At 39.9% G+C, this 26,357-nt stretch overlaps 1 protein-coding gene across 3 annotated transcripts in view; it reads left to right on the forward strand.

The window, feature by feature from the left end:
• The first annotated feature begins 14,467 nt into the window (after positions 1-14,467).
• The window catches only part of CD44 (CD44 molecule (IN blood group)), a 59,801-nt gene continuing 47,911 nt past the window's right edge, over positions 14,468-26,357 (forward strand). For 2 of the 3 annotated variants that reach the window (XM_074584267.1, XM_074584268.1), the window contains exon 1: positions 14,482-14,688. In XM_074584267.1, coding sequence (XP_074440368.1) covers positions 14,622-14,688 — 67 coding nt within the window. In that variant the 5' untranslated portion in view covers positions 14,482-14,621. Of the gene's footprint in view, positions 14,689-26,357 lie in introns of all 3 variants that reach the window. The other variant, XM_074584269.1, reaches the window with a different exon arrangement.

The raw sequence follows: 26,357 nt of genomic DNA on the forward strand, positions 1-26,357 counted from the left end.
TTAGAAGAGAACTTATATGGCCTCAATTTTTTACCTAACATCCTGCCAGAGAAAAACTGGTTTAACAAGAGTTTTGTAAAACCTAGTTAAAGACTGAAAAAATGTGAAATGCCTACTTCTTAAGTTTACTTAAGAATGTTGGGTACTTTTTGTGATGGAATAGGTGAGAATATTTGTAGCAGGGTTGAAATGGGACCCTCTGGGGACTGTAGAAAGGGGAAGTTCAAATATTAAAATAATGAGATGTCAGAAATTTCTTCAGTGAGTTGTTCAGAGGAGACACTGCACAAAAGGAAAGAAAAAAACCAGCAAACATGTGCTTCTGTTGTAGTTAGTGTCATTACTGTGGCATTATAGATTCTAGTGAGACAGAGAAAAGACCTTGAGACACCTGAATCTTTTTCACAAATTCAACTGTCTTACTTCCTGGCAGGTAAATTTATCTTTTGAAATGTTCACCTGAAATCACATTTTAAGTTAACTTTCCTTATTTACAATTTGTTTTCCTGTTTTCTTTAAATACCGGTTTACTTTGCTCCCTCCTAGCTCAGTTCCCCATCTCTTCATTGCTACAGTCTATCTGATATTTCTTAAGCAAAACAAGGTGTTCTTCATGCCTCTCAGTGCTTGACACTCAGTTTCTGACTGCCGGAAAATGCAATAATGTGGTGTTATAGAGGAAAACGTGTTTTACTATATTCTGAGTCATTGGCAGAAATAAAGACATTATTGTTATCGTTACTTGGCTACAGTTTTGAGCTACAGAGGTCTGAAATGAGCTGAAAGCATGAACTTTTCATTCCATTTACGAATTGTCAGGAATCAAAGAATATTTTAATGATTTGGTCAAATAACTATACATTTCAAAACATACTGTGGGTCTGCTGAGAATAATGTAGGATTATATAAAGCAATTACAATACACATTAAATATGATAAAAGCTTTAATTTTTTCATGTCTTAAAAATGTAGGATTGATGTTTCTTTCCTTGGTATTCCCTGTAATAAACTTTCATGTCTTTCCTGAATTTGTTTGGAAAAAAATGGAAGATAATCCCGCAAAACATCAAAGAAATCTCATTTTAATTCATAATTTGCTATCTTACGTATCAGTCTTCCATATCTTATTAGTTAAAAATGTGATTTGCCTGGGAAAAATTTAGATTACAGACTTCAGGAAAAAACACAGAAAATTTGTTTTGCCATTGCCTCCCATCCTAAGTAGCCAGTTTGGGGGATTTAAAGCAGTGCACAGTGATAAACAAATACAATGGCAGCAGTTCAAATTAATTTTGTCTGGTTATAAGTAACATAAAAAGAAAAAAGTTGGAGTATAATAATGTCTCTGTGGTAATCAGTGATACGTTCGCAACACAAGCTCCCTCATTCAGCAAGATATTTAAACTCACAAATATAAGACCAATGGGACAAATACTCCCATTGAAACAAGTCTGACATAATTTTTCAGCGTCCTGGTCCTGGTTTGGGGTGAAGCAGAGCCAACTTTCTGTTCAGTGAGAGTGGCTCTTCCTTATACTTGTTGCTCTGGCAGCCAGGATCAGACGAGTTGGTTGTCTACCCTGTGGAAGGGTAACACCTGTGGACAGGTCAGGTGACCCAAACTGACCAATAGGGTATTCCATCCCATCTGCCATGCTCAGTATAAAAGCTGAGGGATCAGAGGGATCAGGTTGGCTCCTCTTTAATGAGTCTTTTCCAAGGGCTCTTTATCTTCTGAGCTTCTCCAGTGGACTCTTCTTCAATGGACTGCATCTTTAATGGCTCTCTTTCTTCAATGACTTGATGTCTGAGGAGGACCCTGTCAGCTCATCTGCCTTTTGATCCCGGTCAGTGTGTTCCAGTTCCCATTTGTCACTGAGTCCAGTCTGGAACTTTCACAGTGCCTGCCAGTGTCATCTCCCTGGGAGCGTGATACAGTTTTGTGTATATATGAATATATTGTATATATTTCATTATATCCTTTTTTATTTTATAATTATTAAAGTAGTTTAGTTTTTTGCTAAACTCACAAATCTCTCCATCTCTCTTCTTCGTCTCCTTAGAGCGAGAGTTGGGGAAGAGCATCTGTTGCCTTGTCATTGGCCAACCTGGCCCAAACCATGACACTGAGGAGTGTACTTTTTTAGATTAGATCCAGTAAAGCACTTGAATACCTAATAATTATGTGTGACGGCCCTATGGCTCCCCATATAGAAGTCAGAAGCTCATCTGGAGTTCCCTATAGAGTGGACAAGTCAAGTATCTCTACATGGAATCTATAAAGGGCATTTCCTATGGCTACAACTGCAAATGTTGAGAGGAGTAGGGCTGTTTCTAAAATCCTGTCTTACATTCCTCTGAAGCTTAGGTAGATTTCTCAGTTTTCTAAGGAAATATTTCTATTCACCCAGCATCACAGCTCTGAATATCTGCTTGAATGTAGTTATCTAACATCAGAAGTATGTAGGAAGTTACCTATGTAAAGCAGTATGTGAAAGAATAAATTACTACTCTCACACACCAAAGAGAGCAAACTGGGTTGTTCTCTTTTAAGATATGGTCAGTAGTAGCAGTAGTGACTTTGCAGTGGAATTTCCCTTGCATTTAAAGACCTGACAGTTTTAGTACCTACCTTATTTAAACCTGATCAGGATTAAGAGTCCGAAGGAAATCACAGAAGTGAGAAGTGGTTCTCTGATTTGGGTTAATGCCGTAGCTGAATTCTAGTGAAGTACTTTAGGAATCCCCTTTTCATGTATTCTTGTAGTTTTGTTCATTAATTGTGATGGGTGATTCATAAAGTTTCTTGTTTTACACACACAAGACTACAAAGAAGCGTCTTTGGATGACTGCATGCTACTGTGTAGGTTTCATCCTTCATTTGCATGTCAAAATGAAAATAGATACAAAGAAGCCTGATATCACAACTATATTTTTTACTTTTTTTTAAAAGCATACTTAGAACCTAAAGTGATGGACACTTACAACCAAATCAAAAGTTATATTTCTGCTACAGTTCCTCTTTAAAACAAATGTCTTCACAAAAGCTAACACCATTTGGCATGGAAAGCCAAATAGCAGAACAACTGTGCAGCAATACAGAAGAATAGTTAAACCAAGCCATCCTGGAATGCCAGTGTGGTACTTCCTATAATCTACTTGCATAGCTGAGGCCTTTATTTCCCTTAAGAGGGTGTTGAGGATTTCTGTAAGTTTAAAATAAATTGTAACTAAAAAACCTCAAATCAAAACAAAAATATCAACCCCATGCCCCCTGAAGAAAACAAAACACAAAAAAACCCACCCAGCATAACAAAGTGTGTAAATGGCCATGAAGCCATGTGCAGAGGAAAGAAATGATTGGACTAAGGTGGATGTTGAGAAAAATGTGTTCATTTGGAAACTGGAGTTTATTTATAAACACCACAAATGTCTTCTGATTCCATTTCAAAAGCTTTTGAAAGTAATTAAACAAATGTGTTTGGTGAAGTAAATTTCTGTTTATCCAGAATGAGTGTGAGTAGGTGGTGATTATGTGCAAATGATTACTGATTGAGACAACAGTCTTAATTGCTGGGTGGAAATGAGGTCTCTGTCCATATCATGGCTCGTGTGTCCTTTCTCAAGCTTGTATCTGACTTGAGATTAAGGTTTAAAGCAGGTTTGTGAATTCTCTCTAGGCTCACCTTTTCTCTGCTGTTTGCACCTCTTTCCATCTCACAGCAATCATCAGAGAGGCAAATTCTGGTGTGTCTTTGATTTAACAGAGAAGGCAGCTGAGGTTTATAGACATTCTTGAGACTTTGGAGTTTCCACTCTAAAATCTGTTGAGGTTTAGGGTATGCATAGGAAGAAAAGTCAACATAGTATTTGGCCTAGTGAGACAGTGGTTTACTGGAAATAATCCTGCATTTGTAAGTGTTCAGCTTTAGGGATAGGTTTTGATTCCTAACTAAAGCTAAATTTTACAACCAAAATGGGGAAATCAACCTCCTTGATTTTAATACCTCAAGCATGGAATAGACCAAATTTCTAAGACTTCATTTTGTATCTTATTCTCCTTTTATTGTACTGTTATGTTTGAGGTCATTGAGTGCCATTTGGGTTGCACGTTGATTGTAACTCTTCTGAATATGGACTGAACATCTGAATTCAGGCTGCTTTCCACAGAAATTTGTAGACTAGCTGACAGATAGTAGTCAGATCTCAAAATGCTGAGTGGGTTCAAACTGTCAAAAGTTGTGTTTCTATTGGGAAAAAGTATTTTTGCAACGATAGAGGAAAGGATTCTCTACTCAGATCAAGAAATTACTTTTCCATCTCTAAGAGGCCAACTCCATCTTAGAGTTTTTACATCCAGGACAAGAGGCCAAAACCTAAATATACAGAGGATCAAGCTATTGCTCATGATCATTGCATAGCTTCATTCTGGGATTATTTAACAATGTGTAAAGCTCTGCCGGGACCAAAGCTTCTGGTGAATTTGAGTCTCTGCCTGTAGGAAAGAAGGGCTGTTGCTGTCTTGCCCTGTGTGTCCATCTCAACTCAGCTCTGCCCCAGAAACAAAAAGGATCCATCACCATGTGACACTCTGCTGGAACTCCCCTCTTTTTCCCCAGCTTTCTATAACTTGTCTCGTGGCTCTCAGATTTAGTGTTGCTTGTATGGTCAGTGTTGCATGGCTAAAATCATGCACATGAATGAGCATTGTAAAGAGTCATCTGAAGGACTTTTTTTACATTTTGCTTGAGATCTCTGTCTCTCTAGAGTTGATATTTTCAGTGACAAAGAACATATCTCCTGACAGATCTTATACTTGTTCCTTACTCTACTACCATATTTATAGGAAGAAGGCATTATATATTTCATGCTTCTGAGCTGCAGCTCAGCAATGATGCATTGACCACATTAAAATAATGCCAACCAGAAAAGAATGTGTTTAGCCCAGTCCTGGCACCCATGTTTCAAATCCTGTGTCACTTTTTTTCTAGATTTCTTTCGCTCTGTACCACTCCACTCATAAGAATTTATGAAACAAGTCGGAGCTGCACAGTTAATATTTCCAATATTGCTTAGCACCACCTACCATTCTTAAAAGCAACCATTATTTGCAAAGTAATATCTTGGTGTGGAAAACACTAAAGAATGTGTAATGGCATGACAATGAGAGTGTACTTGACCTAGAAGATCACTGTGTGTCTCTTTGGGAGAACTCTTTTTTTGTATAGTTTGTTTCTTTACAATGCCTGTGACTTGAATTCTCAATTCAGTCCAGCATCAAACCATATTTTTTCTCTAATTTCTGTGTAAAAGCAATTACCGAATCTATGAGGCAGTAGAAATTATTGTAAGATCTTGATCCTGTGAGAATCTAATTGCATTGCACAGCCCAGAACATGGTGCCGTCTTCCTGTGACAAAGGCACTGAGTGGAAGAAAGTGTAGATAAGTTGGTGTTTCTTTTGGAGCACAAAGTAAAAGACCATTAAGAATGAATCTCATAAATTCATACTCAGACTATTCCTCATTTTTCACCTAGTAACTGGCTATCTACTGATAATCTCTCATCCATCAGAGATCATTTATCCACATGATAAAAATGTATTCTTGAGGAATGTAAAATCCAGGATGTCTGCGAGATGGTCAATAATATGAATAGAGATGAGAGAGGTTAAAATACAGAAGTTCTTCCCCATAAAGTAATTAACTTATGTTCCACGAAACAGAGGAAGCTATTAGCTGAGTTTCAACTTGAAAGCTGTGTGACTGAAAGCACCTCTTGCCTGCAGTAAAGTCTCTGAGAAGTGGCAAATCCCACCATGATGTGATTCCTATTGCTGGTTTCAGTGACTGTTCAGATGTTTCATGTGCAGCACTTGAGATGCGGGCTCCTCTTAAATGAATCACGGACTCATAGTTAAAAAGGTCTAGTCATCCCATCCATCATTCAGCAAGGATAAGCTTGTTCTCAGAAGCTATTCCTCTATATAGCTGGTGTCATAGCAGGACCTTCCTAATGTCCAGCTTAGTTTTTCTCCTGTCTGAATTTCATTGCTTACTCCAGTTGACTCTCAGTTGACAGCACAATTCATACGCTGTCATCCTTCATAGCTCTGGTCACACGGAGATGAGTAAGAGACTTTCTTACTCTTGCTTGGCCAGACTTCCTGCTTGGCAAAAAACTTATTTCACAAGGCCCAGATCTGTTACTGAATAGGCTATTGCTTCAGACCAAATTCATATCAGCAGAATCTGAAGTCCTGCAGAGCCTTGCAAAAGAAAAAAATAAGGGAGGTGGGGAAAGGACAAACTGCCCCAGACTTCAGTGGGAGATATCCCTTCTCTTATCTGAAAGGCCACAAACAGTGTTACTGGTGACTTATGGCTAAATCCTGCAATGTGCTCTGCTCTTCAGGTAAGCTCATCTCAAGGGACTAGGGACATGACCAGTGTACAGGATGAGAGGGCAAAGAGATGTACCCAGCTGGTACTTCCACATGATGTAATGCCAAGCTGTGTAGAAGCCTGAGTTCCTAAAAGCTGTAGATGACTACCAGAATGTAGCTGGTCCCAGCTAGTTAGCTTTATCTGCAAGGCTAATTACCTCATATGCAATGCCATACAACTGTGGCTACAATGTTTTCAGCTCTGAAGCAGGCTCAGGTGACAGCAGGCTAGAGCTTTCTTTGCTATGCAGATGTGCAAATACATGCTAAACTGCCTACTTGCTGAGAAAGTAAGAGGACCTTGATTCTCCCACTAGAGTGTCAAACAAAGCCGTCCAGCCATAGGTTCGGTTTCCCTCTCTGGCCTCCCTAACTGTCCAAGCCAAATGGAGCTATTTCAACATGCATGCTTGAGAGACACACAGTTTTAGGAGGACCAAATTGTCCATAGCTAGTGCACGCTCTTGTGAGAGCAGCTGTGATCGAAATGGTCAGAGCAGATAAAGGACTTGAATCCTTGTCTTCCAAAAAAACCCCAAACCGTACAATCAAATACTCTGTGTGTGCAGTGTGTTTAGTGCATTCTAATTGAGATAATCACAATCTGAATAATTTAGACTGTAACCTATATTTGCAGTTAGTGAAAATTGATATTTCTAGCCTCTGAAATTCTCATAGTTAACAATATTGTGCAAAGGATCTGCTGTGCCCACTGCGTGATGCAACCATATTTTGGAAGGAAATGAGCAATCTCTTCAGAGATGCAATCTGAACCTCCTCAGACATTCAGTAAGAGTTTCTGTCTGCATGTGACTAGCCGTGTATGGTATATTTCTACCTTTTTATTTCTCATTTTCTATGAGTGCTTCAGTTATTCTCTAATGGGCTAAGTTAGAAAAAGTGCAAATATTCTGGAATTGCTAAATTAAGAAGAGACCAGGCCATGTGAACTCTGGATTTCAGATACCAGTCTGGAGAGAAATATGTGATGAAGAAGAGAGGAAAAACTAGCCAGGCTGGGATTGAAGAACTTAATTTGAATATGGGAGGGAGAAGTTAAAAAGGAATCCTTAAATAGTTGAGATAAGCTTTAGTACCCTTATATCTTTATTCGAACTAGACTGTTGAACATTCATAGCCTCTCTATCTCACATCTGTGCCCCTTGAGATATGCCTCATATAATTTATCACTTAGGGAGTAATACATTTGTAAGAGCTGATGTTGATGTAGGTCTGGTCTTTCTGAGCTAATTAATACCAGTGACTTTTCTCCTGTATAAGGGAAAGAAGCTTTGCATGAGTGCACTTCACAGATTCCATTTTGTCCCGAGACTCTCAAAAGCCTGTTTAGTATGATACTCATTTTGTGGTATTGGCTAGCAGTTCCTGCTTGCTAGACAGTGGTGTGCACAGTTTATTATCATACCAGACCTATCAGAACAACAGGACAGTTTTTCTTCCTTCTATTATCTCTGCCTCTCCTACCCATTCCCCTAGGGAAACTTTTCATTAAATTCTTGTAACAATTAAAGAAAGGTTGGTTATAGAAAGCAAACTGAGTCAAGTTTGAATCTCAGTTAAATATTTATGTGTATCTTTATCTTAATGTACGTTGCAAAAGGTAGGAAAAGGGGCTTTTTACTGATGGGACTTCCAGGTACAATGAACAGCAGATAAACTGCAGACTCTCTTGCTAGTTCCTATATCCATTTGTATATCACTGCATTTGCTCTTTTATCGTATCTTTGAAATCTCAGATGACTCAGACGTAGATCATTTCTCGTAAATTCAGTGCAAGTTGGCTGAAACTTTAACATCTCAAGGAGTCTTAATAGCTTTCCAGATCTGACTTGTTCGAAGTGCTGTTCAGGCATGACCTACTTAATCCTTCCAACACTTCAATAAAATGTTTAGCATATATAAGTAATGTTTTAGAGGTGAACTCATAATATGCTATGTATTGGCAGTTGTACATTTCTGCAAATTAAATGTTTGTGAGCATATTGCAAATATTTTAGACATGCATTATTCAGAAGAATCCAGTAAATTCCTGGACAAATGTTTTCTTTACCAACGAATCACAAATGATTGAAAAAGTAGTACGCAGGAACCAAAAAATTATATGGGGTTGGTTAGCAATGATGATCATGTGATACTGTGTCATTTGATGATTAGTGTATTTATATAAATCACCAGCATAGTGCATATTTTGTAATTTACAGTTGCATAAGACATTTAGTTTCTTTTTTTCTGTATCGAATTTCTATCCGGCTCAAATCTCTTGCTGGTAGATCCTGTCACCTCAGACATCCCTCAACAGGCAACACAAACGGACTGCAACTGAATGCAAGCAAATTTTCAAAATCTTATTCAAAGTAATAATTTTTTCTTAAATTCAGTAAGTTTTGTCACTCAATGTTACTAAAGAAAAGATAAAGCAAATAAGCCATAAGTAATATCAGCTTTTGGTCAGTAAGAAAAATGCATTCTCAAACATAGCCGTGTTATTCTAGGTACGTAATGAGAGGAAAAAAAACCTCAATACATAATTGAACTCCTACCAGCTATGTAATAATATCCCAAATGAGTGCTTATTTTTAATTTCTAAAATATTGGCTTTCATTGTTACTTATGCCAAGTTGTTAAGTGGGCAGTGGATGTGTGGTCTAGTGTGACAATTCTGAATTCTAAGATAAACTCACTGTGTTGTAATAGCATTCAGCTCCTCCCTTATCTATTGTTCTACTGGAAATTCTGGAACATGGAAACATGCAAAACCATAGTTTCTGTCTCACTAATTTTATGAAACCTATTTTCTATGCCTCTGTCCCAGCCTCACACAAAACTCCTCCCTGTAGAATCACCCAGGATTACCTTTTGCTTTCAGTGGTCAGTCCGGCTCAAACCATGACATTTATATAGAGAAAGCAATTTCCCTCAGAAGTTGTCATTTATTGTCCTTGATAATTCCCATAAAAATTATGTAGAGCTCAGAAATGAGCAATGCTTTCCTAACTGTCACTTCTAGATGCTCTGAGTGAGCTCCAAGGGGCAGACTGGGGAGGTTTCCTGCCTTGTGCATTCTCCATCCATGGAGGGGCACCTAGTGCCATTTGGACTTGAGGCACTTCCTTGGGTTCCCTATTTTACAGTTGGGCTCAGGGAGACAGCTGTCCTGGCTTTGTCTTGGTATGCCCAGGCAGAAACGATCAAATCTCAGTAAGCAAGCTACTGTCGTTGGACCAGGAGGAGACAAGTTTATTGACTCCTGACTATGTTTATCGTGTAACCTGCAGAACTAAACAAGGTTTAAAATTATTTTTTTTGGGGGGGGGTTAGGGGAAGGGAGAAATGATAGTTGCTGCTGATGTCTGCACATCCAATAAAGCAAAAGGACCGCCTGTTTGAGGAAGAAGATGCTACTGCTGTAGCAATGCATGACCTAAAGCCATATAAGAGGGGTACGCTGCTTGATGTGTACTTTACCCAGCAAATTTAGCAGTCCAAAACCTAGCATTGCTATGCCTGTCAGACTCCTCACCCTGTTTATCATCTGATGTGCACGCACCTGCACCTTCCCTCCTAGAGCCAGACTGGAACCAGCTATTATCTTTGTCTCTGAAAACAAACATGCCTATTATGGCCTAAAATTAGGATACTTTTCCTTCCCTTCCACCTTTCACGGGGGTCATAAACTGACTAACAGGGAGACTGCTGAAATTCAGTAAGTTTCTGTTTATATACAGGCCAGGTCTGGTTTTAGTGTTCTTCGTAACTGGAAAAGACAGGCTTAACTATTCATTCCCACACTGCTATGTTTAGGGCACAGCCTAAACGTGGCTGTGTTATATGTGGCTATGGCAAGTCTGGCACAAACAGACCCGGTGTGAACAGAAATTGTTCCATGAATGAATACAACTAAAACTTGGTTTTTACTTTCTTTAGACAGGAAAACATTTTATCAGTGCCTGTAAATCTGTCCTCTCAGATTATACATATATACAGGGGAAAAAACAGAACACACTATGCAGAATTATCATAATACAGATACTGGGACTACACCAAACCTGGTTCACAGTTGGCTTGACTGAAAATTCCTCAAAATCAGTAGAAAACTTCCCTTGACTTTGAAGGGCTCTGCTCAGGTCCATATAGGGCATACAAGCTCCTAAAGATTTACCTGTAGGTACAGTTAAGTGTTTGCTTATGCAAATATCAAGTGTTTCCTGAGTTGTGTGAATGTTTGCATTTTAAAGCTCACCTGCTCTTCTGATGCCTTAAATGTTTGATTTAATTATTCCAACTTGCTGAATAGTAGGGACAGTGGATGAGAAAGGATGGGGGCCAAGAAACAGAAGAAATGAGTGGAGACGACATAGAGAAGTTCAGGTAGAAGTCAAGAAGCAAAATCAAAAGGAAGAGAATTGAAAGACAGTGGGGAGGAGAGTGAGTGAGACGAGAAAGAGCACATCCTGGAGATGAGCCAGTATAAACTTGATTTACCTATTGTTAAACTGCAAATGAAAGAAACGAAAGTGGGAATACAGAATGCTTAGAGCAAAGATGGCAGCTCATGCTCTGATGCATTGTTTTCTGGGTTCCTGTTGCGTGGTGTGTGCTGGGAGGGCTGACAAGGGGGAAGGAGGGTCAGAGACAGACCGAAACCACCTATAGAGAAAATGTCTCTCCTTCTCCCCTTAGTTCCCTCTGTACTCCCCCCACCCGCCAGGCCTCTACACAGCTGCTTGTGGCTCGAGTAATCACTGATGCATTCAGTATGTCTGTGCTGCAATGCCTGGACATCTGGTGGCAGCTGCTGTGTGCAGGTTTCCTGCCCATCTCCACAGCGATGCAGTCACTAACCGGGTATCGTGGTGTGAAAGTCGTGAATTGGGACTGGTACTGTGACTTGCGCGCTGCTGGGAGCCATGAGAGTCAGCCAGCGACTGAGTGCTTTGGGACGGTGCTAGGAACGAGAAAGCTGATAGGGCCACATGGTCTGCCAGAGGAGAAACCTTGGTGCAGAGAGTTTCTTATGGCCTACATGAGCAATTCTGGCTGTTAAAATTTTTTGCCTGTGTTGGATTACTGAGTTGTTTAGGGATCTGGGGCAAACCAGTAAAACAGGCTGATGAATGCATGCAGTAGGTGCCAGTGTGGGTTGTTGCCTTTTTCAGAAGTAAACAACTAAGAGCTGTTGTTCATCTTCCTAACTCTGTGCAGGACACAGACTGTAAATTACATCTAGGAACAAAAGGTTGATGGAAGTAGAACCGGGTGCCCAACTTCCCAAGGGAGTGCTTTGCCCCCCAGCCAAAAGAGTAGCTTTTCTGGCTTAAACCAGCACAGGCTGTTCTTATGCCTTCCCATCAGCACTCAGAGACCAAGAAAAGTGTGCAGTACAGGATTTTCTACACTGAAGCCTTTACAACCGTTTCCACTACAAAACCTGGTTCCAGGGTTGATCGTGGAAATTAGATTTGGTCCAAAATGCAGGAAATGAGATTGTAGTCTAGGGACATAGGAGGAAATCTTATTAAAAATACCATATCTTATTGAGATCACAGTTAAATGTGTATAAAATCCTCCCACCGCCCCTGACACTGACTTACAGCCAGTCTCACAGACCAGCTGTGGTCTGCGCAAAATGTGTGCTGCTGTGACCAGAATTACCTAACGAGATTTGTGCTTTTTATATTCACCAAGACTATGTTCTTCAACTTCCCATAATAATCTTCAAAATTACACCAAAATATGTGCAGAGAAGGATTTTTTTAATTAAAAAAATAAAAATCTTTCTGCTGATAATCAGAAAAAAATGTTTTTCAAATTAGGAGCTTCCTTTTTGGAACTTTGTGTATTTTTACAATAGAAATGCCAGCTATTTTGAGAGAAACAAAATTCCATTCTTACCACCTTTCAATTGTTCCCATTTGATAGTGAAATTCTGGCCTTTGACTTCAGCTAGGCCGGAATTTCAACCTCTGTGGGGATTCCTGCAAAAGCATCTCACACAGAAGTACTGAGAAGTTTAAGATGCATATCAAATAATATTCAGTATTGAGAAAAGAACCTGTTCACAATCTGAGTCAGAAGGCTAGAATTAGAAACTTCAGACCGTGAAGAGACTAGGAATTTCCACCCCTGGTATAAGAAGACTTTTACAACTGCAATGCTTGCCCATATCCCTGGAATAGACGTTATTCTCCATTTACCCGTGCCAAAGAAAACTTATTTTCATTTTTTCTTTCCATATAATTGTGAATATAGGATGTTAACAGAGAAGTATTTTATGTTTATCAAAAAATAAGACTCAAAGATACATAAATTTCAATCAAATATTCCATTCTTTTGTTTCATCCATAGGTGTGAATTTTAAAAGTCATTTAGCAATTGAAGATATGCTTAGTAAACTTATGCATTAACTGTGCACATTTTAAGTCCTACTAAACATCATTCATATATTTCAATGCCAAAATATGCATAGCTATAAATGTACAGGAATTCACAGAACTATTTCTTTTCTACTACTACACACAGTGAGGTGTTTAGGAGATTGTTTTTTCCTTGCTTTTAAAGCCATTTGCTTCAAAAGAAAAAGTAGCATATTCACTCATTGAAACATATTTTATCTGTAACTTCAAAGTTGCTAGGTTCTTAATAAAAAGATTCCCCTCTGGTTTAAGGAAAGTTTTTTCACGTTGTTCCTAGATATTCTAGACCTGTAGGAAAAGCCTGTTGGAACCTGTTGCTAAAAATTTGGCTGATTGAGGGAAAGGATAGCTAGCTGTCTCTAAGTCAAATGTCAAAGAAAAGGCAAAGTCCTGAAAACCTCTTTGTGTAATGTTCTTGTGGCTGTGGCTGGAAAGACCTGCCTGTATTCTTCCATTGTTTGTCTTAACAGAGATTAAAAATTAATGAGAAAATTCTTTCAAGTGGGAGGATTGACAAAATGGTAATCTGATATAGAACTATTCATTTCAAATTTCCCAAGCGAAACTGAATTTGGAGCATTACTGGGTGTCAGTCATTGCCACATGTTGGCTGTTAAAGGTGAGATGTACTGGCTTTGCTGATCCCTGATCAACCCCGCGTTCCACTGCGCACAAACCACTGCTGCAATTCTGCAGCTCTGAAGAGAGGCCAGTGCATGGAAACACCACAAGAAATTGCTAAGGCACACAACAGGCTTGCCTTTCGCTTATCTACAGAGGCTTTGAGGTTTTCACCAGAAATTTCACGTGGCATCTGGATTCACACAAAACCCCACACTGCCATGAACATACGTACCTTAGGAATTGAGACCTTGTCTGAATGTCAGACTGTTACACGTTCTCATCCTGTTTCTCTGCTTTGCAAATCAGAAGTAGGAGGAACGATTCCTTCTGTACCTCACACCATCAATACAATCAAATATCAGCCTTAGTCCTCAGGATCACTGCTGGCACTGGCATTAGTTACCATTTTTGTTGGAGCAGCCTGCGCAGAGAAGCCAAGGGTAGAGTGGGCTGTGGGAGACAGAGCTGCTTCAGCTTACCTTCTGCCTGAGGTTATCTTCCAGGGATGAACAGAAACATTTTAGAAAGGTTCATTGCAGAGTGGGCATTTTGCTCATTTTAAATTGAACTGCAAAAAGACAAAACAGTCAAATGGGACAAAATAAGCAAAATATTTCAGGGAAACATTCATGCAGTTGTAGACGATTTGCTGGGGTTCAGAAACTCCAGTGCTTTATGTTCACCTGGTTTGTGATAAGGAGGAGACTTTAAATTCGGGAGGGGAAGCTTATAACAAACAGCGCCTTTCTGAGCTAATCATGAAGATTACACAAATTTTCCTGCAGGCACGGCAAGTATAACTTTCGATGCTACTTGTGTAAGAAGAGGAGGTTTAGTGCCTCTTTAAAACTCGAGTGTGGCTGCTTAGTCAGTGCTAGCTCCCCCCCCCTCCTGCCACTGCTGGCTAACTTTCTTGCAATATGGGTGTGACTTTGAATGAGCTCCCCCTCCCAGTTATGTCATTGCTTCAGTTCCTTTGAATCAGAATAAAAAGTGCAGCAAACTTCAGACTCATTGACTACGGGCTTAACAAGCATCGGGGCTTTTTTTTTTTTCTTTTTTTTCTTTCTGCAGCTTGAAAGGATTTCTGTTTTTTGCAAAACAGTTCCGGTAAAACAATGACCAGCTTGTCCTTATGGGCGACTATTGGATTATGTTTGCTGAAGCTTTGTCTAGCAGAAACGCGTAAGTTTTATTTATGAATGAAAACACTTATGGTTGCTGATAAGTTTGTTTCAGACAGCAGGAGTTCGTCAGCTAGATGGCTAACAGCTTTATTGCGTCTATATAAAGTTTTATTATTTGTAAGAGTTATCAGAAATACCTTAGAACTGTAACCTCAGCTGTGCTGGTTTGTACGATCATGGAAAGCTGTGTATTGCTTGTAAAGGGCAATTCCAGATCCATAAAAAGTAAACTGTAGATCATAAAAGTTAAGTTTAAACCAAGAACAGGAGTACATTAGGGAATTTATAATAGCTCTGGTAAAGCTTGGTTTGGCGATGTGACTGCTGTTACGTACATGCTTTGCTCTCCCAGCTCTGTTTCAGACATTAGAGAAAAGAGGAGGGATGGGAGGATGGACACCCCCAGCAGCATGCAACTGCATTCTTGAGTTTACATGGGCTGAACTAACAGCTCATAGATAGTGCATTTGGACACAGCCTCGCTGAACAGAAGCAAAACTGCAGTGATCTGTGCCTGAAATTTGGAGAGCTTTTATGCCAGGCATGCTTGTTTCTGACTTCCTAAGGTTTCTTTTGGGTTGACTGATGAGGCTTTGGAACAAAGGGGGTTAGAACTGACCACAAAGTTGTTTACCAGTTAACTTTCTGTACCTTGGTTATCTGTTTCAAATATTCTTTTTTTAAACGAAATGTTAATACAGAGAAAAAAAAATAAAAATTGCATGTCCAAAATGACAAAATGCTTTTGAAATTTCACATAGTGCAGGCTCAACCGCGTTTGAGGGAAATGGCCACGCTTTTAACAGACTCTCACTGTGACAGAAACTGCCTCAAGGTGTTTTGTGGTTAGGGATAACAAATATGCTTCTACATTATTTTTCTACTCATCAGTGCCAAAAGTCTAACGAAATACATTTTTTTTCATGGCCAATGTCACCCAAAGGCCGTGTGTGTGTGTGTTCATAGTAAATATATATCTCTCTATATATCATTTGTTCTAGCAGCAGAGGATACTTCTGTAATGGTCGCAGCACTGCTGGGCTATGAATGGGTGTGTTGGAGTGAATATTTCCCAGTGCATCTGTGATAGGTGACGCACCCTCATTGCTTTTCTTTTTAAAATTGTTGTACCAGAACACTCTTGCTAAGATCAGATATATGGATAAAGCCCATAGAGAAAGGGCAGAGATTCCGTAGGCAAATAAAGTATGCCAGAGATGTGTTTAAAACCTTGGCTTGGTCCAAGTCTGTGTGCTGTGTAAGTATTATAATCATTTGGTTACCATGCACCCAACTGATTTCTCCTTTTATGAGCTTCCAGGAGTGTCCTAAAGAAGCAGGATCTGCACTGACTCTAGGAGTAATGCGTTTTTACAGTGAGACATAGCAGAAAACCCTATCATCTAGTCTTCAGCATAGTTACATTACTTCAGCAAGTATGCCAGACTTCCCATATGCCCCACAGGGAAGTTTTCTTAATGGCTTAGCAAGGTATTAGGCTATAGCTACAACATATTTTAGCTGGTATGTGGTACATTCCAGCATGACTTTGTAGTCAGTAATGACATCAAAAAAGCAGTTAATGGTGGTTTTATTTTCTTTTGTAAACCTGTGACTTTGCTGTGTATCATAGAGTAGGTGCCATTGCTGTTGGGAAACACCTTGCTTGAAGACAAAATTCAGATCTGCTCCTAAATTGGAATTTTGATACTTTTAGTACAGAATTTGGCAAAATTAGAAAAGACCTGGCGTTACTGTTAATATGATTACTAAAGGACAGATGAGATATAGAGAGCAGCTGAAAAACTTATTCATCCTGAGTTCTGTGCCACTGTGATCATACTGTCACTGGCATGTGAGTGAGGTATATTATGGAATTGATGCGACTTTTGTTGTCCAAGGAGTCTGGATCCGGGAGTATATAGATGCCGACATCTCGGTTAATGGTGATTCTGGGGGAGATTTTCCCCTGTGAGCATAATGTATATGTAAAAATATTTCTCTCAAAGTTCTCCTGGATTAACACAAAGCAAATCCTAGAATTTTGACCCCCAAACTGGAAGGAGCTGGAATAGAAGTAGTAGTAAAGATGAAATGAAGGGAGGGAGAATGAGTCCACCAGTGGGAGGAAGGAGCTTAGCTATCAGCACTGGAGAGGTTGCCAGAGCGTCAGTACAAGGCTCTGAGACAGGGCTACTACAGCTATCAGTCAGTCACAAAGGAAAGCACCTGCCTGCCTCAGCTTATATATCCATCATGTAAATTTGTAAATAAAACAGTTTGAAGAAGCTCTTTGTGCTAGTTTGTTTTCACTTAGTCCTTACAGTGTGTATCTTGGCTATTTCCCCAAAGCTGCAAAATAACTGGACTTTAATAAAGTTCACTTGAACTTCCATCATCATTTAATGTAAAGGTTATATACCTGCTCTTGAAATACTCTCACGCACAGAGCCAACAAACCATGGCAGAGGATTGTCTTGCAGTCTTTGGAGAAATGTTTGTTGGTTCTTTAGTTACTGGTGTTCACCACAATGCAGAACCATTACCTTGAAAACAGGAAGTCAGTGAAAGGCTTAATGAGGAAAGATAACATCATACAATTGAGGAAGAACTTTTTAAACTGAATGCTTTTAAAACCACTGGTAGCTCTAGCCAAAGTTAAATGAAATGTTCCTCCATACCCGGTGTGTCTTTATTTCCAGAACAGTTCCCATGACATTCATAGGCCAGGGCTTGAAGACACTATTAATATTTCATTTATTCATCTAGCACCTTAAACATGCATGAGGTTCTGCTGTAGCAAGAATGTGCCAGCAGGAAGAGATGTCCTGAGATGCTGATAGACAGGTATAAACAGCAGAGAGAATCATGAGCTCATTACTGCTAAAATAATTGTAGAAAAGATGGGTTCTCAATAGTTTAATGAAGGGGTAAAAGAAGTTATTTCATTGAAGGTCAACTGCCATTTCAAATGAGAGAATTTATGGAAGAGAGCAGGAAAATATAGCGAGGAAAAATGTAGATCTCAAAGGGATGTTTGGTTGTACGGTAAGGAGCACGGTAGGTTGCAGGAAGCAACTAAAACCAGTTATGAAATCTAATAGCATGAAGTCTTAAAGAATTTAAGTTAGAGAAGAAATCGGAAATGTATCCAAGCAAGAACCTAGTGTAAACCCTTGCAGACGTTTCCACTAACTTGGATAGCAACTGTCAGGACAGGGGGAAATAAATGAGAAATAAAAAAAGATAGCAACAGCAGCGATCAAGTTAATGTATAATAGGAGTGGAACCTATAGAAATGTGAAAAATGAGGAAAACTAAAAACTGTGTTGCTGATATGGTGGAGGGAAAAGCTCTGGTGAGCTCTGTGGGACATGGTTTAATTAAAAAGCAAAGGGCAAGCGATGTAAGACGGCAATGTTCTTGCCTGAGAAGAGATGGTATTCAGAGGGAGTGGCTAGACAGTGGTAGTAATTAGATTTGAAAATAGGTTGATAAGAGACGTTGTTTTTAAGGACACATTAGATAAGGACAGACTAGATAAACCTCTTTAAAGGACAATTTGAGTATTGGTGATTGTGCTACTGGCTAAGTAGATGGAGTAGAAGACCTCTGGTAACTGTTTCTTCTTTGATAAAAGGATAATGTTAGTTATGAATGTAGTTGACTGGTAGTGAAATACATTGTAGAGAAGCAGAGAAAAAATGATATAGAGCTTCTTATATATGGAGAGGATAAGTCAGCCCAAGAACTTTTGGAATTTTTGGAGTTTGGAACTTTTGGAGTTTTTTGGAATTTCAGAGGTCCTGTAAGAAGCCTTCTCCATTTGCTTTCTGGTCTTCTTGCCTCGCATTTCTGTTCCTGCATTAATGGATAAGTGTTTGAAAATACAGTCAAGATAGAAGATGATAATTCTCAACTTCATATGACATGTGTCCCGTTATTTACAAAACATTATTTTTTTTAGAAGAGGACCCTATGGGAGAGAGTGAGGGAAGGTGCTCTACCAAACTCTCCTCTAAAATTGCTTTTTCCGGGACCAAGGCTAAATATACAGTTACCTGTCAACTCTAAGTTCATAGAGAAAGTAATAATGAAAAAACATGACCCACCACATTAATTGTGCCTACTTTGAAAACAATACAACATTGTACTGGAACAATTCACAGTGTTCAAAACATGAGATATTTTAACATCAGCTGGTACCTGAGAACATGCTTTTTCAAATTTCATTTTTCAACACTAAATTGCATTCTTAGACTAGAGAAGCTCTGTCATGGTTTAACCCCCACCAGGCAGCCGCAAGTTCAGAGTTCAACTCCCCCACCCACAAGTTCAAACTTTCAATTGAAGGCCAGCAAAGTGAGGGGATCAGGACAGGCGTTAGGTTTGTCACCAGCACATCTCTGATAACATACATCATGGTTGCTACCAAGTAAATCCCACATCCACAGTCTGGTTTGTTCTTTGCCTTTACCTGTAGGGTTTCTTTGTGATATATCTGGTGGTTTGGACTGTTCTCCATGGGTTATTGACGACTGTAGGCATGAAGCCAGTTTAGCATAGCTGCTAGTCATTTTCCAGACTAGACCAGAAGTTTATCAGCAGTTGTCTCTCACTCGCAGGGAGGTAATAATTATTTCAAAGCCATCACACACTGTAATTATCAGTGACCATTATGGCTGCTGCTTATACTGGTGGCAGAGAGGATTGTGTCAGTCCTGAATGTTTATCAGTTTCCTCCCCACCAAATCACAGGCCTCCATACAGTGGCACCAGCAGTAATATCAGTAGCAGCTGGCTGTGATTTTCCTCTCTTTCTGTGGCTGCCAGAGCTGACCCCACCCAAGGGACGACAGAGCAGCTCGTCATATGAATGAGTCTGCAGGCAGTAACGCGAAATGGCAACTGAGAGAAAGAGGGGTTTTCCTTGGAGAATCTTTTCAGTCAGATCAAAAGTTCAGCTAATCGCAATTTAAAGTTCAAACCTCCGTGACTGTTTTCCTGCCCAACAAAACCTGCTGTAATTTTTGGAGTCTGTGCTTACAGTTAAGAACATAATTGAACTCTTTTGTACGCACTGGCTTTGGGACTTTCCAGTTCCTCTACATGACAACACTGGCAGCATTATATAATGCAGAGCAATCGTATTTCAGTACAATAACCTTCAACCCTCACATTGTGAAACAGGAAAAAAAAAAAAAGAAGACAAGACATAAAGGAGTTGAGGAATAACCTACAATTTTAGCAATTACTAACATGGAAGCTCGAGCATGCCAATTCAAAGTAAAAATCACAGAGAAGACCACCTGAATTTTACTTACATTTGCAGTTTGAAAAATACATTGTTTCACTTTTTTCTGTGCTTCTGTTTATGACTGAGATAGGGTCAATAGCTGGAAGTTCTAAGAGATTGTGTTGTGTCTTTGCAAAAAAAAAAGAAAAAAGTCAGACATGCAGCAGCTGTGGTAAAACTTCCATCTCCTTTTTTGTTAAAGATACCATTCCAAAAGCAATGCGAGATGGTTATAAAAGAGGTTGCCAGTGTACAGGCTGACAGCTGCCTAGCAAAACAACATTAGTCAGCCACCATCAACTACACAGTTAATGTCTGTTTTACTAAATACCTGCTTTTGTAAATAAGAAGCTGCCCTTGACAAAATGTATAATAGCAAAAAAATCTTCTGTGACATAGCTTTTGTTGAATATATGTGTCTGACAGTGGCAGCATGTTAGCAGTGCCCACAGCAAAACAGGTTCTCAGAAGTGTATTTCCCTAGGGTTTTTTTTTATTGTTATTTTTGTTAATGCATAGGTGTCTGTAGAGAAACAGGGTGTGGTATGTGTGGGTAGATGTAATGAATAGTTTCTTGCAGCATTCTCATACAGAAATGAGAGGTTAACTGGAACTCGGCATATGGTCTATGGCCACCCAGGACTCTGTGAGCAGATATGCGTGAGCTCTGTCCGGGCAGCAAGCAAGCTGCCATCCAAATCAGGGTCTAAAAGTCAAGCACCAGCCGTAAGTTGGCAGCCTCTCTGAAAGGAAAATATCTTGCCGCCAGTGAGGCTTATCAGCAAGCGTATCACGCTTGCCAGAGCAGCATGGCTGCAGCCATTTTCAGAGAGCAGGTAGAGCCCCACGTGCTCGCTCAAAACAGACTAGGCAAGCTGGCAGCTGCTTTTTCTACAGCATGTAAATGCAATAGTTCAACGGTGCTGGAGGGGTGATTGTGATGGTAGTGATTAGTTGTTTACCTATGCTTTGCCATCAGCTGATGCCCATCTTGTAGATAAGATGGAGTATCCCTGTTGCGGATGAGGACACCGAGGCAGTGATACAGTACATCGCTGCTAGGGGTAGCCAGGTCTTCCCAACTCCGTCACAGTGCTCGGAGTGAAGCTGTGCTTCTGCACAAGGAATATGGAATAGTTAACTGGGCAGGTTCAAGGGAAAGTAGTACTTGCCAATTATAAAGAAACATGATTCATTAATAACGAAGACACTGAGAGTGAGGCCTGAACTCAAAGTTTTACATTCACTCACTGCACTATTCTTCCTCCTCCTGCTTGAGTAGGTGTCCTCCATTAATTTACATGTCCTTTCCCTTTTCCAACACTCAGGCATGTATGTGCAGAAAAAACGCCTCTTTTGCTAATGAGTCTCATATTTATAAATGTAGGGGTTTATTTTCTGTTCCTATATGTCACTTATGTATAAATTCAACATATGGGAACACAGAACATGGAAGTGAAATAATATATGTTCTGTTCAAATTAATTTCTCCAGTAGCAGTGCTATAAAAATCAGATAAAACTTTTCTTTGTCAGTCTGACAATTTTATCCTGTTTTCTTCTGTGTGTGCTATCTATACACACACTGAAGACTGGCAGCTACTTTCAGTTCAATAGGGCTTGGTTCCTGTTAGGCAACAGAAAGCATACTTTTCTTAAAAAGTTCTTAATCAAGACTTATCATTTTATGATTAGTGATGTTTGAAGCTGTTTGGCAAATGATAACTGACTTAAATCTTTTGTCATACTGACAAACTTCTTAGATTCAAGAACTTTAAAATTGATTTAATAATTAACTGAAGAATGATGTCTTAAATTGAGTCAATTTTCTCTCCTGTTTGAAGCAATACTTCCTAGTGATAACTATCAGCTAGCTTCTTGAGATCCTGGGGGATATTTCCACATAAAGGCTTGATACTCTGGGAAAGCTGAGTGCTGAGAGACCTAAAATGACCCAGCAAGTCAGAGGAGGAGCCAAGAACAGATCCACTGTCTCTAACCCGAAGGTGGGCCACTTGGTCACAATGCCAGAAGGCCATATGGCGAGAATGTTACAAGTCCAGAGAAGTTTGAATGTCACTGTGCAGCAACTATGTATATCCAGGTGGTACCTAGGTAGATCTTTTAAGTGTCCACATTTTCTTTTGAACAACTTTTTCTCACACCTGTTTACTCTTTTCCCCACTAATCTGTCTCTGTCCTTCTGGGAGATCTGTCTGAAACGGTCCAATAAATCTGATAGACTCTTGGCAGCCTGCGTCTGGGATAGAAGGTTAAATCCATTTGATCCATTAAAACTTCTGCTCAATAGCTTAGTCATTCTCAGGCAAACTGAAATGTAAAGACCAAGTTCTTCTTTCAAGAGACAGGCCTCAGAGAGGACTCACGTTACAAAAAAATTTTCTTATTCGTATTTTTTATGGTTTTCTTTTGATTTCAGCCTACTGTGCTGGCAAGTCTGACTTACTGTCATTATGTTCAACATCAGGCTAAAAGGGCAGGAGAATCCAGTGACATCAGAAGACTGGTATTAAAAAAATACTACTCTTATATTGCAAGAGTCACTTTGCCTTCTTGGGAGTAGCAAAAACTCTTCTGGCACACAAAATAAAAATATTTTTCTTGAAATCTCATGTTGAGCTCTAAACTCTTAAACTCCTCATTTCCAGAATACAAAATTACTTTATAGGCTACAGAGAACAGATACTTGGTGGTTCCAGTTCACCACTGAACGGGCATAGCTGAGGTTTTAGACAGGCAGCTATCCCATTCACAATTCTTGTATTAAAGCAGTAACAGGCAGATGTTGTGAGGATGTGAGACACCTCTCCGTGGTGGTCATTTATCACCGCAACAGAGAGCAAATGGATCCGGGGTTTTCTGAAGCAAGCCACAAAAGCAGGAAAGAAACTTCCCTCTAGGCAGCCACCATGGAAAGGTGTCTCACATGCTCACGTGTGTCTCCTGACATTTCTATTAGATCACTCCTATTCATTCTTTTTTCTTATGGCTGTATTTCCTGGCTGCTTGTTGGGGTGGGAAAAGATCACAGTAGTGTGGCACGGTCGACACACTGGAGGGAAGGGATGCCATCCAGAGGGACCTTGACAGGCTTGAGAGGTGGGCCTGTGCAAACCTCCTGAAGTTCAGCCAGGCCAAGTGCGAGGTACTGCACCTGGGTCATGGCAATCCCAGGCACAAATACAGCTTGGGTGGAGAATGGCTTGAGAGCAGCCCTGAGGAGAAGGACTTGGGGATGCTGGTGGACAAGAAACTCAACATGAGCCAGCAATGTGCTCTTGCAGCCCAGAAAGCCAACTGCATCCTGGGCTGCATCAAAAGAAGTGTGACCAGCAGGTTGAGGGAGGTGATTCTGACCCTCTACTCTGCTCTGGTGAGACCCCACCTGGAGTACTGCATCCAGCTCTGGAGTCCTCAGCACAAGAGGGTCATAGACCTGTAGGATCGGGTCCAGTGGAGGGCCATGAAGATGCTGAAAGGGCTGGAGCACCTCTCCTGTGAAGGCAGGCTGAGAGAGGTGGGGTTGTTCAGCCTGGAGAAGAGAAGGCTCTGGGAAGACCTTGTAGCGGCCTTCCAGTACTTAAAGGGGGCCTACAAGAAGGATGGGGAGGGACTCTTTATCAGGAAGCGTAATGATAGGACACGGAGTAATGGCTTCAAACTGAAAGAGGGTAGATTTAGATTGGATATCAGGAAGAAATTCTTTACTGTGAGGGTGGTGAGGCACTGGAACAGGTTGCCTAGGGAAGCTGCGGATGCCCCATCCCTGGCAGTGTTCAAGGCCAGGTTGGATGAGACTTTGAGCAGCCTGGTCCAGTGGGAGGTGTCCCTGCCCGGGGCAGGGGGGTTGGAACTACATGATCTTCAATGTCCCTTCCAACCCGAACCATTCTGTGATTTTCTCAACATCTCTTTGACCTGCCAAGTCTCACACATTTTCTAGTAGTGGTATATTTTGTGTTCACACTGAACAGAGCACAGCATTTACTGACTTTTAAAACAGCGAAGCAGAGGCAATCTTAGAGCATCACGGAACGGTGAGACCAGCACAATTATTCATTTTTTTCAGAGCATCTCTAGGCATAAGTGCTAGACAGTATTTTCTGTCTCTGTGGGTTCATGTGGATTAGAGAAAAGCCCGATCATCCATGCATGTTCTGTGACTTGGAGATTATTGAGACCAATGACTGAATCCAAATTTGTTTTCTGTTAACACTTTGCTGAGAGTATATTTTTATCCAGGTAGTTCATATAACAAGTAGTTTGTGTTTCTTTTTGGAGATGGAGGTCTTTTTTCTTCTTCTTTTATTTTGCCTAACAATGCCTATTATTTATATACATGCCATTGGGGGACAGCCCTATGGTAAATTAGTGCAGAGTACACAATATATTACATACAAAACAATGCAAGACTGGTAAAATGTTGCAACAGTGCCCTTAAAGATCAGTGAAATTTCTATCCAAAATTTTGTATTTGCAAATGAATTAATTCTTTAATTATTTCCTTTGCTGAGCAAAGGAGGAAAAGTTCAAAAAACTTTCTCTACCTGACTAGGTTACCCTTCAAAATAAAATATAGGCAATGTTTTTTTCCTCGATTGCTTCTGTGTTGTCACAATTCAATTTAAAAAATATAGCATAGCCACAGCATTGAAAGTCTTGGGCCCTGCAAGGGTTATATCCATTAATAACCTACAACAGTGTTGTGGATAACATCTACTTGATGATACACATCCACATCTTCAAAGCTCAAGGTGGGGATTAGTAACAAAATGCAGTGGTCTCTCCTCAGTATATCCTACAGCACCTTAAACGTTTGAATATTTGGACGTCAACATATGTCTAAGATGTATTCCATCCACTTATCCTCTGCTGTATTCTTCTAAGTACCATAGAAGAACTTGAATACTTCTTGAAAGAGATTTGATGTCTTATGCTTTCTCAACGTGTGACTTCGGAAATGGGTGGTGTCTCTGATGGAATTTTTTTCTGCGTAGTGTTTCTTTTTCTTGCATTACATGGAGTTCACATAAATATTACAGCACTTGTTCTAGAGAGGCTTACTCTCTTGTCTGGTGTGTTTCATCAACACATTCAGTACAGTTGGAATCAGGCTGAATGTGTTTAAATTATCATAGAACTTAAAATTTTAAGTCTAGATCTGGTGTCATTTACCAGAGTAAATATCGTCCTAGCTCATGAGAAAGAAGTGAACTGACAAATATGCTGATAGCAGACAATAATAACTAGGGGGGTTTGTAGCCCTTTGGAAGTCAGTTATTTTATCCCCACCTCACAGGTAGGGAAACAGAGAGAAAGCAAAATACGACACCCAGCAACGCAGCTGTAACATTTTCTCCTAAATCCCAGCCTGGTATTCCATCAACAAGATTAGTGCTTCTTTCACTTGAATTTCAGAAAGCAGCTATGATTTCACATACAGGGCTATTTCAGCAGAAATAAGTATTATTGTTATTCATAAGAAAAAAGCACTTGTGCAAACATTCTTCTACTGGTACAGAAGTGAACAAGAGTACAGAGGACCGGAGCATTCTCTGGAAAGCTGTTATCTTAAAACCAGGAAACTCTCTTCAGTTACTAACTGTTTGGTAATCCATCATTGAGCATGGCTATGCAATCCTTACTTCAGATAGACAATCCATGTGAGAAAATACGCTTTATGAGTAAGAGCTAAGTATTTTCCCAGTTTTTGAAACACCTTTACAACCCATTGGTTGCATACCTACACTGAATTTATTAACAGTCTCAGTCAAGTACTTTATCTGACTTTATTACTCATAGTGCTCAGGTTATGCCACTTATCAACACCAGTCACAATCATATTACTGTTGACTCACAGCAATTGCAAGGCAACGTATTAGCACCTTTTTTCCACCCCTAACATGATACAAATATATCCACAATAATAGTCATAGCAACATCTTCAAGTCCTAATGTAAGTCTGTCTTTTGCTTTTTAACTTACTGGTTTGGTATCTTGAATTAATGGCTATATTGGGAGATACCCCAGTATCTCCCATCCTTCCAGAGCAAATAGCTTCAAGAGTCAGCTGAAATAGCAGTGTATCAGGAATCAATATAGTAAGGTGTGTCTAAGACACGCTTTCAGACTGTTCAAAAAAGACAAATGGGATTTATACACAATGACTCGTAGCATATCATCCGCAAAAGTGGTTCCACGTTGTGTCAGCTACTTCTGCTGCTCCTAAGAGCGATCTCTGCTTTGTTTAAAGAACTTCCTGCTTTTATTTTTCGCAAGTACGTGATGAGATCTTCTCACTTCTAACCTGAGTCCTTTACTGGCTTGCTTTCCTTTTCAGTTGTGTTAGAA

Source organism: Larus michahellis, chromosome 4 (genome assembly GCF_964199755.1).
Source record: "Larus michahellis chromosome 4, bLarMic1.1, whole genome shotgun sequence".
In the NCBI taxonomy this organism is placed as follows: domain Eukaryota; kingdom Metazoa; phylum Chordata; class Aves; order Charadriiformes; family Laridae; genus Larus; species Larus michahellis.